At 44.8% G+C, this 12,209-nt stretch overlaps 2 protein-coding genes across 5 annotated transcripts; both read right to left on the bottom strand.

The window, feature by feature from the left end:
* Positions 1-4,893: 4,893 nt before the first annotated feature.
* On the bottom strand, positions 4,894-10,363 carry LOC118510871 (glucosamine-6-phosphate isomerase). 4 transcript variants are annotated; one of them, XM_036053230.1, is made up of 3 exons: positions 10,086-10,361; positions 6,972-7,758; positions 4,894-5,024 (listed from the first exon to the last, which is right to left on the bottom strand). In XM_036053230.1, exons 2-3 carry the CDS (start codon positions 7,737-7,739, stop codon positions 4,974-4,976), a joined length of 819 nt encoding a protein of 272 aa, XP_035909123.1. In that variant the 5' UTR covers positions 7,740-7,758; positions 10,086-10,361; the 3' UTR covers positions 4,894-4,973. The 4 variants fall into 4 exon arrangements, with proteins under 4 accessions (XP_035909123.1, XP_035909120.1, XP_035909122.1 ...); XM_036053227.1 differs by lacking the exon at positions 4,894-5,024 and adding an exon at positions 5,716-5,927 and having other exon boundaries at positions 10,086-10,363; XM_036053229.1 differs by lacking the exons at positions 4,894-5,024; positions 10,086-10,361 and adding exons at positions 5,716-5,927; positions 9,020-9,140.
* LOC118510870 (metallophosphoesterase 1 homolog) lies at positions 10,308-12,197 on the bottom strand. The gene is made up of 3 exons (XM_036053226.1): positions 11,890-12,197; positions 10,990-11,826; positions 10,308-10,919 (listed from the first exon to the last, which is right to left on the bottom strand). Exons 1-3 carry the CDS (start codon positions 11,983-11,985, stop codon positions 10,728-10,730), a joined length of 1,125 nt encoding a protein of 374 aa, XP_035909119.1. The 5' UTR covers positions 11,986-12,197; the 3' UTR covers positions 10,308-10,727.
* Between the last annotated feature and the right edge of the window lie 12 nt (positions 12,198-12,209).

A 12,209-nucleotide genomic window follows, 5' to 3' on the forward strand; every position in this document is an offset into this window, starting at 1 on the left:
GGCCTTACCGCTTCATACATCTTTAATGGAAGCAATCAAACCATTCAAACAATAGCCCACGATTACTTTTCTTTCGCTTCTTTGCGTGCGCTTCAACCGAAGAAATTGCGTGAGGTCTTACCGATAGCCCTTTCTAGACGCCTACGAAGAAAGGTAAAAACACTGCTGGGCGTAAATACACACTTTGGACTGGGGGCTAGTTTCTGTTGTTCGTGAGGCCACCGTCCAGCGTTCCAGCGTTCCCCTTTTGCCATTTCAAGCGTACTGATTTATTCACGCAAATAAACAGAAACTACTGCGCCCGGCACGAGACTTGCTAATGAACGATGATGAGAGAAAATAAATCACAGCTCAGTTAAACTGAAGGTAAAGGTTAGAATAGGTTTTCGTGACGGGTAAAATTATAGATAAATGAGCTAAATTAAGCTGGTATTTCATTTAAAAATTCTCGCCTAAAAGTATGCAATCCACATGGCAGCCGTACCATTTCTGAGCTATTTTCACAGTTTATGTGCAACTTCATGGCTTTGAAGGCACCAAATCACTTGTTTGAGCTTGTCTTTGTGAATTTTAAACATTTTTCTAAACTTTTAATCTTGTTAAGTCAATCTAAAGAGTTTCGGTTAAAGTATCCTTTCCATTCCAACCTCCATCATTAACTTCCCAGCATGAAATTATGCGCTTCTTATCGATTCACAATCAATTATTCGTGTAATGGATCAAATTTTACATTTCACTTTCATCGTTGATTTGTTTGTTTATTTTTCTGGCGGAAACAAACACAGCGTTCCTGCATATTCTTATTCAATTACACCTGCCCTTGCCGGTGGGCGCTTTTCTAAGTAAAACATTTCAATCGATGAAAAACAGGCACGTTCTCCTCTCGTTCCGATTTTACAACATTTTTTCCGCAACCCAGTACAGTTCAGTTCCTTGTGGACCGCAACCTTCGTCAGTTGCTCGCAAAGGAAATGAAATTAGCGATCTTTCAGGAGCCACTCCTGCACTGCTATAGTCTTCGGTGCTTTCTTCCGAAAATCGCGCCGTAAAGGAAATCTTTGAACGCTTCCGTACACGTCTTTTCCCAGCACCCGGGCTCCGTAAACCCTTGTTTTGCCGGTTCGTTTGTTGCAGTAACATCGTTAAAATCCCTCACAAACCTAATTTATTAGCGAAAAGGATCCCGGAGCCGCGGTGGGAGATCACCCAGTGTTTTCCGGCCTGTGGTTTGCAGGTTTTACACTCGGCTTCCTTCGGGCTTGCTCTTTTAGCTTTAAATCCCAGCGCGAACCAAATTCCAACTCTCCGATCCATGGCCTCGGGGGAGCCACTTGATTTTCTCATCATTACCATTGGAATGCAAGCCATAGCATAGTTCTGCCGGGGTGCCACTGACAAACAGCACATCCATCAACGAATCGACCATTCATCGCAAGGGAATTCCACACAGAAACCCCGAGATCCTTTTGTACCATTCCAAACCCTCTCTCTCTCGCTCTCCGGTCGACCAAAGGAAATATTCGTAGTTTCGTGCGCTTTTTTGCATAAAAGCTTTGCAAGCAAAATAGAACCGACTCGGACGGCCTGATACGGTAGAGAAAAGATTTCCCGCTTTTCTTTTGGGACTTTTCGGAGCAGGAATGGGAATTCCTCGCAAAAAAAAAGGGACGAGAAAGAATGTCTAGCAGGGAATGCATTTCGGAAACCGGTAGTTTACTGTTCACAACAGCTGAATTACTGCTCACTGATTGATGTTTGAAGGAAAGGCAATTTGGGCAAAAATAAATCGAGGCAGCCTTGAAGCTTTCAACAAGCAGAATAAATGAATTTTAATTCTTAAAGAAGGCCTGTGGAATAATTAAAATCCGCGTGAATTGCGACTTGTGGCTGCTTCGATGATAATTCAGCCTAAATGTATGCAATCCGCATTACACTGTTCGAAAATTTCCTCATCGAAGCTCTGTAAAAGTAATTTGAAGTTGAAAAAGGTATTTTATTCCTACTTTTCAGTAAGTCAACCCAAATAAAACAATTAAAAATAGATTAAAGAAAATTTAAAAAAAAACCTATTCAACCAGCATTCCGATTTTCGCCAATTTTAAACTCCATCTCGTATCGTATCACGCGGAAGCGGAATTCAAAATTACGAATTCTCGTTCTCCAATCTGTTAAGAATCGAATGCCCCAAAAAAAGAGAACAAATTACCACCCACTACTTCTTCTACCTTCTGTCTCTCTCTCTCTCTCTCTCTCTCTCTAGTCCCCTCCTTTCCCCCCACCGAAACCGGCCAGCTTTTGTAACGGCGACTGTTCGATTTCATCTCTACAATTCCAGCCCGACCCGGCAGCTCCCTACCACAACATCATTTATTTCCAGCCGGCACCACCATCCACACCGGATATCGATCCGCGTGTAGTAAATGACGAGCGCTGGAAAAGAAAATCCCCAAACCTAATTGGGTGTTGTTCCGGCCAATTTGCTAGACGCGAAAGCCGAGATGTGTTGTAGAAGCAGTAAGTCGTGCAGCTCTCCATTGAGCTTTTCCGTAAAGCTTTTCCATTATTTTGCTGATGTGGTGGGTGTGGGTGTGTGTGTGTGTGGGTTTTTGGGTGGAAAATCCAGCACGAAGTGTATGTATTATTGGGTGAAGCTTTGGCACAGTTCCATTTCGCGCAAGGCTTCCTTCATTGTGGGTACGCCAGACGTGTAACGATTGTGGTACGTTGGCTTGCTTCAATTCTGCTTCCCTACGTTGCAGCTGCAGTGCATCGAGTGAAAATTCTTGCCCCGGGTCAGTTTCATTCGCCCATGTCCCAAGAACATTCGGCGAACTAATTCACTCAGGCGTTTTTTTCTTTTCTTTCCCACTGGGATTTTCATTCACCGACGAACTGTTCGACCCAACAACAGGTTTCGAAGATATACTTTCCACGAAACTCTCCCGATTCGACCAAACACCCTTCCTTATCGTGCATCGCTCTTATTTGCGGTGTTTGGTGTACAGTTTTATCGTCTAGCTCCATTGCCACACCGGGTTTTTCCCCTCCCTGCCCAGGCAGAGTTTTAATATGATTAAACAACAGAGGTCCTGCTTCGAGTTTTCCACTGGGAAGATTAAGATACGTTATCTCGAGTGTCGTCGGGCGGGAATGGTGAGAAAACCCGCTTTTTGCATTTTGAGCTTCGATGGGTAAATGAACTTAATTTTCTCATCCGCAATTATGGGGTTTCCAGCCACCCGCTTAAGAAGGTGGCGAAGGTAAGTCCCATGGAGACAACCTGGGCACTCTTCATCGTGTAGCTTGTTTGGCGTAAATTTACGTTTTGTTTTGCTCCCTGTTTTTTTTTTTTCGTAGGACTAAACATTAAGCAACGAATGGAAAAGGAGGAGGTGGCGAACGGAAAATAGAAGTTGGGATTTAATTAGCACCATGCCCGATTTGCCAGACTACCCGCTGTCTGTCTGCAAAAAATAGCTCTTATTTGTCTGAGATGCTAAGGAAGCGTTATTTCCGCTAGCATATTACCTATTTCGCATCATTTAGCACTTAAAATAGATAGAGGAAGCATATTTAATAACTTATAATAAAGAAGTTCGATGCATACTGTGAGGAATGTTTTCACTCGGATAGTGGCATATTGAAAGTCGCTTGGGGAATGTTTCAATCATATAATAGATTTTTGCAAATAGTTAAGAGATATTGTGTTCGACAGAAAATCCTCAGCTGCAATTACAAAGTTCTATAGTCGCGTTACAAATCTTCCCTAATTAGTATGCAATATTCCACTATATGATTGCAAAGCTCTCCCAATATTCTTACCTTACCTTATAAGAGCCTTACCTTACTACTTCATTACTATTGCAAACGCAAGCGAAACACCAACAAATCACTACACTAGGCGACTGCCATTGCTGCTGGCCAATTTCACCACGGTCGAGCACGGTTCCTTCAGTTTTATGAAGCCCCGGGTTTTTGAAAGTTTTACGATCCTACCCGTTAAGCGGATCGGTTGAACGTTCCTTTTAAATCAACCCTTAACCGGTAAGAGTTCCTCCCCTGCTTGTGGTTCGGTGTGGAAATCCACCACCAAAAGCTAATCGGAGCGCGACCACCAAACCCGAAACACCAAAAACCACGACGACGTTCTTTTTTAGCCCCTTTTACCCCTCTATACGACGACGACGTATAATAAAATGGCGGGTACAACCTACAACCGGCTACCGGATCCCTTATTCCGCGGTGCAAAACTATAAACTTTCGCTCCGCATAAAACCGGAGGATGGATGGCCCCGTGCGGCGGAAACCATGTGAACAGCGCGTCCTGTTGATAATGGCGAAACTTTTATTTCGCCCGAGCGGGGCCCGTCAATCACGAGAATGATCAGCTTTTGCGGAACGAGCGGTTGGACTGGTGGTAAAGTTTAAAGTCCACAAATGATCCTTCATTTTACGATCTCACCCAAGAAAAGGTCAATTAGGCGACGGTGAATGGGGTCGTCGTAGTAGTTCGAGTATTCGAAGTTTTACGATCGAATTATTAACACGCGCTGATTGTCGCTTGCTTCGGGTGTAATTCGTATATAATACGCACAGCCATATCGTACGAGTGGCACATCGGTTGTTCTTTTTTATTAAATTTCTTCTCCTGCTTATCCGCCTTCTTGAGCTTGCTACCTGCAGAAAGCAAAACAAATTATTTAAACAAACATATAAGAAAAACAAAAATTCAAGTAAAATCGCAAACAACACGTTTCTCTCTTACTGGCTAACTGTTTAAAAACACACACATTGGTAACAATATTCGATCTCGTTCACCCAAAAAAAAAACCATTTAACCATTGTATATAGTGTCGGCCCCGGAAATACTTTGGTAGATGCGGTTTTGTTCGATTTTTTTATCAGCAGCTTTCCCACCGCTAAAAAACTTTGTTGATTGTTGCCCTTGGGGAAAAAGAATGTGAATTTGATTTTTACTTCGGTACATCATCCTCGATCAGTTTGGAGTGTACATCCATCAGGCCCTGCAAGGTTCAAATAGATCAGAGAAAATTAGACACCAAACCAACTGCACTACGCCATCATCGAACAACACACACTGGAACACTCGTACACCGGAATTATCTTTGACGCGTGGGGCGCCACAGAAGGTGTGGAGATGTGGAGAGAAAAAGAGTGGAGGCACTACTAGCTTTCTACACCAGCAAGATTCTTCCACTTTAAAAAGCGCAATGGGAGCAAACAAGGAACGGTTGGAGCATTAATTGCGTGCCGATGCCTGGTCGAACCCATCGGCTGCCAGTTTGTAGCAATCCTATACGCAGCAGGGACAGATAAGAACATAAGAGGATGAAATTGATAAGGCATCTGGGTAAAACAATTCCAATTTGTGCATCCAGTCGTCTCTTGGGGTGCATAGAAAACCCAATTTTCGTTCCATTTTTGGCCTAGTTTAACTCCACCATTCGGTTAAGCCACACACACACACTAGAAAACATGATGAGTATGGGCAGATATGATTGAAAACTAGTTGGTGAAACCCACTTTCCTGGTCCCATGGATATCCTTTTTCCTGCCCAAAAGATAAGCGGTGTACTGTGCCAGTGGGATGGAAAGTATCACGCCCAGTAGTATTCCTGCGTGCATCTCTGTTTTCGGTCGATGTTGGTAGTACTTTCCTACTAATGATATGCCCAAAAGTAAAACCTTCCAAACTTTGCTTGCCAATGAAAAGTGTATTCGAATATATTTCACACTTTCGACCACTCCAACCATAGGAAGAAAAAAAAGAATACTGTAGATCATGCTTAATTCGACATCATGGGGTTTTTTTTAGCGCGCAACGCAGGATTCTCCCCCCTTCATTTGAGCTTTCGTACGTCGGCCGAGTCCTCTTCGATCAACTTGTGGTGCACATTGCTTAGAGCCTGGGGAAAGTGCAGCGCCGCGCGACAATAAACGGGAGGGAAAAATGAACCGAATTAGCGTATGTCGTGGAATCGAAGAAGAAAATAGGAATGAAGTTTGCCAACACCGATAATCCTTAGTTTCTAGATACCGAAATGAACCAACCAAGAGAAGCAGGAGAATGTAGTGCTTAGCAGGTCTAAAACATTGCGAGATCCGAGCTACAGAGCAATCTACGCCTTGTCCACCAATCACATCATTGTAACGGCTTTGTCTAATAGCTAGCAACTTTGGAGGCTTATAGCTTGGAGGTATTGATGGGCGGGGCAACCCGAACCTACCGGGTGGGAGCTATCCGTAAGCGACTCGGAAACGTTGGGGTCCTGTTCCTAGTTCCATCGAGTTTGGGGCGATCCGTGGGTGCAGTGTGTTCGGGACAACCCGTGAGGAGCTCGACGAGTTCGGTCTAATCCATGGGTCGACTCGAACTCGCTGTACCCACGGGTTGACCCCAACACGTTGCTCCCACGGGTCGAACTCGCGTATGTTTTGCTGCCTATACGGTTCGAACCGGACTCGTTGCACCCACGGGTCAACCCGAACGCGTTGGAGCTACCCGAATGATTCCGGGTCGCTGACAGATAGCTCCGACCAGGGAGGATCGACACGACTCGCCCATCAATATTTTAAACTACAGAGCCTGCAATAGTATTCAAACTTACTGGTAGTAAATTTCTGAAAAAATACGCTTGAAAACTGCGACAAATGTGGCATTAAAGTGGACGATAAGACGTAGACCATTGGCCTGATAAACTCATTAATAATGATTGGCTATTTAAAAAGCAAGAATAAATATCCCCGTAGAGAATGAAGAAAGGAATAATGCTACCCAATACACCCTGTTACCACACACCATAAACTTCCCATCAGCGTTCTATGTACAGCTCTTGCCCTGTAAATTAAGTTCAACGATAATCCTACAGTACCATACCAACACCGCACCTAAATACAAATACCCCATCCACCAGCTTTTTATCCAACATTCCAAACGCATTTCCACCTACCTTGAAATACTTCACAGTTTTCACACGCAGCTCCAGCGTCGCGTCCTCGTCACAGATCATGATCGTGTGCGGATGCTGCTGGAACGCACTGACCGTCCACATATGGTTCACGCCCTCCTCGATCGCCTTGTACAGCGCGAACGCCTTGTGCGATCCAAGAATCATGATCATCACCTCCCGTGCATCCATCACCGTCGCCACACCGACCGTCAGCGCCTGCTTCGGTACCTTGCTGATATCGTTCCCGAAGAAGCGTGCATTCGCCTCCAGCGTATCCTGCGCCAACGTTTTAACCCTCGTTCGGGATGCCAACGATGAACCTGGCTCATTGAACGCAATATGCCCATCGGGACCGATACCACCGATAAACAGCTCGATACCACCCGCTGCCTTAATCTTTTCCTCGAACGCATTACATTCGGCCACCAAATCGGGCGCATTCCCGTCCAGTATGTGCACATTTTCCGGATCAATGTCGATGTGCTTGAAGAAGTTGTGCCACATAAAGTAGTGATAGCTTTCCGGGTGCTCGCGCGGCAAATCCACGTACTCGTCCATGTTGAACGTCTTCACGTACTTGAACGAGATGCGTCCCTGCTGGTGAAACTTGATCAGGTTCCGGTACATGCCGAGCGGGGTCGATCCGGTCGGAAGTCCGAGCGTGAAGTACCGTTCCGGACCGGGCTTGAAGTCGTTGATGCGCTTCATCACGTACTTGGCCGACCATTCGCCAACGTACTCGGCCGTGTCGAGGATAATCAGACGCATTTTGACGATGAGGAGCTTACTAGAAAAAAGCGAACAAAACGAAGAAACACAATTGGTTGAGACTAGAACAGACCCAATCGTGTCGGAACAGAGGGAATATCTCTCTAGTTGAAGTATTGATGAGCTAAAAGCATCCAATCGATCCAGTCTCACTAGCCGGGGATAGCCGGGTAACAACCAGGGATCAGCTTTGTCCATCCCTTCTGGGACAGTGCAACACACACCATAAGTGAAAAATAATGACATTAGTGCCGAAGTGCGCGACCGCCTACGGTAGGTGGCCAAATCCGGAAAGTTTATTAAGATTGATGACTGCGGATCGAACGCTTGTCGCTCCAGTCTCGCTTACTACTCCCGAAGGACACTCCTAGTTGCCGGTGGTGGATGTGATTTGAATTGATATTTGTGTACGCAAGCACACACACCGCTGCGCTGTTACTGGATACCGTGCAGGGGGAGTTTGGAATTCAATTAGGCCAGTGTTGCGCCATCGAACGTCAATTTAGCCCAGTGTTTGTGGCACCAATTTTTCGGTACCGGTGGCGGCCTAGATTTCGGACTTGCTGTGTCTCACGAGGGTCACGGGCACGAACCGAACAAACATCGTTAATAAACGGTGCGATAGGACGATGCGTTGGACCCTGATGGATGTGCGAGTTGCCAGTACGAGGATGATTTCCAATGAGTTTACGATTATCCAATGTAGTGCAAAAACATGTAGATGAGGAATTTTTCATTAAATTTTTCAGTTCAACGTCCAACAGTTTATGAAGGTAAATCTCGACTAGATCCGTGCCTCGACTAGAATCGAATGCTGGAGGATAATTAGCTCAGGATGGACTAGAGCCAATTCTGATCTTAATTTTAAATACAATTTTGCCCGTCTCCATTCGATTGACAGTGATCTCAAGATAAACTAACAAAGTATAGGAAGCAATCTTTTGGGAGTTCTAGAAATTGTCGTCCTCAACGTCGGCCCTATCATCACTAGAAGAACTTAAACTCAAACATTTGACCACCATAACTAAGAGAAGAGCTATTTACCCGCAATTATCACCCAAAACCAGTACAACGAAACACAAAGCCGCCACTCAAAAACCCGCACTTCTCAAAACAGCACACCGTTCCAACAACGATAAGAGACGACACTGACCAAACAAGCGCGCAGAAAAACTTCAACTCGTTCGCGCAGTTTTGTCTGGGCGAATGAATTTGGGTCAATGTTAATATATTTGCTTGGTAGCGTGTTTCATTGCTTCCAACGGCCGCGTTCGCGATGCCTTCTTACTCAAACTGGTTGTGGCTTAAACTCCCAAAACAGCAACCCCCGAATGGCAGTAACGACGACTACCACCACCAGCTCACGACACGGCTCAAAGGATGGACACTCGACAGCGTACTGAACGGGTGCGTAAAAATCATAAGCCGTTTTATGGCAGTCTCCACAGTGTGTGTGAGACTGAACACGCGTCAGGGCCTGTTGTTTTAACCGCTGCATTTGGAAGGTTCGAAGGCGCACGATGCAGTTCGGTAGTACAATTAAAAGCACTTTTCGAAGGAAACAAGTTCTTCGCGTGCATTTAAAAGGAAGCCATTCCACACAGCAAACGCATTGTTCGCTGTTGACCTACTCTCCGAAGGGCTTTGCAGCTTCTTATCAATGCTCCCCAGTAATGCTTTTGTAGGTCAGATTCGATTTGGTGTTATCAACATCAACCGTTTCCGAGTACTTCCAGCCGAAGGGTTCAAATGGGAGTTGGGAGCCTATTTTTGAAGCATTCTCGTCGGTAAAGTTTTATCACCAGATGAACAAGTTTTCCTACGAGAAAGAAGATTCACCATCATATTTAAGATTTGTTTAGTTTTAATGCTGTTCGATCTGGCTTGCTTTCAAAAAAAAAATCCGGCCAAAACGACGCATGGAAACAAATCGCATGCTTCCATCAGGGCGACTTTCCGTGACCTTGAAATTGAAACCGTTTCTGGTCTCTACCGGCTTGCATTGTGGTCATAATAAATTGCAACTGCTGGTTTGTACGTGCTGCATGCATCGTTACTGCATCGGTCAACCATTCTACCGCGCTGTAAATGAGCCTATCACGATGTAAACAATGTACAGCTGAGTGTACAACGCAAAACATCGCACCCGATCCGGCCACCCGGTCAATGACCCTATCGATTGCTGTATGCAATAGCTGTATAGCTTTAGCGGCGTTTTTACGGATAGCCTTTCCTATTATATCACGGAATCTACCATCCTAACGTATGGATTAACTTCCTTCAAGCTTCTGATAAGAAGAGAATTATTGCCCAAGCGCTTAAACGAACAGCTCTATCACTACTTACCGAAACAATTTGCTTATCACAACACTGCACACAACACACCGACAGGACGGTGGAGCAAAGAATGAATTGCCCGTCCACCGTACGAAAGGCAGGCACTGACTTAAATGTTAAAAAACGACTTCGTTCGATATGATGCTGGTTATTCAAACATCAGATTGTACAGTAAACTTGTTTAATAGGATGTTTCCTGTATTTTGGATGCTTTTTCAGTTTAATTAAGCGTTTTGAAATGAAAGTAAATTTTATTGTTTATGTCCGGTCTTTTGACAACAAAGTGCGCGCGTTTGCGTTGGTGTTGGTGAGCTCCGTGTCAAAATGTCAAAAACGCCAACGATAGAAATTTGAATCGTCCGTTAAAAGAGATCATTTCAACAATGCGAAATCAACACAGGTTTGAACTATGTTTTTTACAAATGAAAATATTTCTGTAATGATAAATATATGAGAATTTAGTGCTAAATTTAACAAAAATCGTATCAGTTTCTGAACATCTGACTTTTGGTGTAAAATTAGAGGAAAACACATTTTTAAGCAAACCATATAAATGTGCCTAATTTCGCTATATCGTCTATTATTTCTACCATAATTCGCTTCCGTTTCTTACGATCTACAATAAATTGAGCTCGAGCGTACGATGATGAGCTATTTGGTAAGTTTTTTGTAATCTTTGCGACCACGGCAAAGGAAGGACCACAGTTGCCCGATGATGCCCGCTATTTTCAGCGTGGACACAAGCAGTATCAAAATTCCTCCGACGAGGTATATCGTTACAATGGTGTTTTCCTCCGGCATACGGCACCGTGAAACGGTGTACTCTTTTAGCGATATGCGTGCCTGTGGATTAACAAGAGTTAACCAATTGCACTTACAGAACATACAGATGAGCGATCGGTACTGTACTTACCAACATGAAGCTGGGATTGTTTTTGTTGCGCCAACTAAACGAAGGTAGCGTGTACTCTTCGATCTTTATACGATTCTTCACCATATGGCAGTAGTGGTGCGAATGGCCACTGAAAGCTAACCTCGGGCTAAGCAAATCTCCAATCAAATCGGTCGATTCCTTCGATAGCACTTCCCATCGTTCACGGTACAGGTCTACGTGTGGTGAATCATGCTCCTGACACTCTTTGTCCGACTCACGGTACATGGGAAAGTGCTGCAGCACAATCGGTCTGCTGTACTCTTCCAACTTCGGCACATCCTTACACTGCCCAATTCCTCTACCACATTTGAAGATTGTCTCGATCGATTTTAGCTCTTTCTCTGCCTTCTCACACAGGTAACACCCATCGCCTTCCATCGCGATTGAATTGATCGCCACGAAATGCACGCCTCTCAGGCTGATCAACGATACGCCTGTGATGTTAAACTGGTCCCCGAATCGTTGCACCAGGTTGGGCCGTGTGGCGTAGTGGAAGCCAATGTCGTGATTGCCTACAATACTATGAAGCGCTACGCCTCGCGGAGTGTGGAACAGTTGGCGGTAGCGTTCGACGTAGTTGTCGAACTCTTTCTGATTTACCCAATTCCCTTCGTCAAACACGTCCCCGAGGATGAAGACTGCTTCCGGTTGGAACAGTGTGATGGCCGATTGGAAGGCACGATGCATTTGCCATTCGCGCCGCAACTTGTCGAACCAGTGGCCTCGCACGGGGCCTAGTAGATGGGTATCCGCGAGCAGCATTACGCTCACTGGTTCCAATTCGTTCACTGATGCCGGTTTTGATGGCCATTGACACTGAAATTATAAAGAAAAGCATAATGGATGGTTCGCTAGTCTGATGCTTGTTTCAAGACTCACTTTTAACAGCACAATGTAGTAAACAACGAACTCGTTAAACACAACCAACGATACAATACTGAGCAGTAGCCGGAATATAAGTGTTTTGAGCTTCATGGCGATTGCTGGCTGCAAGCGGTTAGCGGCACCCGTTTACGCTCTAATTGAGGCTTTAGTCAACAATCACGACTCATGCCTCGGTGTGTTTGGTCCAGTGGAAAAACGGGAAAAATACGAGATATGAAACCAAATTTTACAACATCGATCGAATTGTTTTCGTAAACAAAACTAAAGCTGACAGATCCGCTGACAAACGTCATTTGAAAAATGAAGATAAACGC

The sequence above is a fragment of the Anopheles stephensi genome, chromosome 3 (genome assembly GCF_013141755.1).
Source record: "Anopheles stephensi strain Indian chromosome 3, UCI_ANSTEP_V1.0, whole genome shotgun sequence".
NCBI lineage: Eukaryota > Metazoa > Arthropoda > Insecta > Diptera > Culicidae > Anopheles > Anopheles stephensi.

Excerpts from the sequence above, each read along its gene's own strand:
- LOC118510870 (XM_036053226.1), bottom strand. The coding sequence starts at position 11,985 with ATGAAGCTCAAAACACTTATATTCCGGCTACTGCTCAGTATTGTATCG. Across the intron at positions 11,827-11,889 it reads ACTACATTGTGCTGTTAAAA|TGTCAATGGCCATCAAAACC; the intron begins GTGAGTCTTGAA and ends TTATAATTTCAG. Across the intron at positions 10,920-10,989 it reads ACAATCCCAGCTTCATGTTG|GCACGCATATCGCTAAAAGA; the intron begins GTAAGTACAGTA and ends GTTAATCCACAG.
- LOC118510871 (XM_036053227.1), bottom strand. The coding sequence starts at position 7,739 with ATGCGTCTGATTATCCTCGACACGGCCGAGTACGTTGGCGAATGGTCG. Across the intron at positions 5,928-6,971 it reads AAACTGTGAAGTATTTCAAG|GCTCTAAGCAATGTGCACCA; the intron begins GTAGGTGGAAAT and ends CACTTTCCCCAG.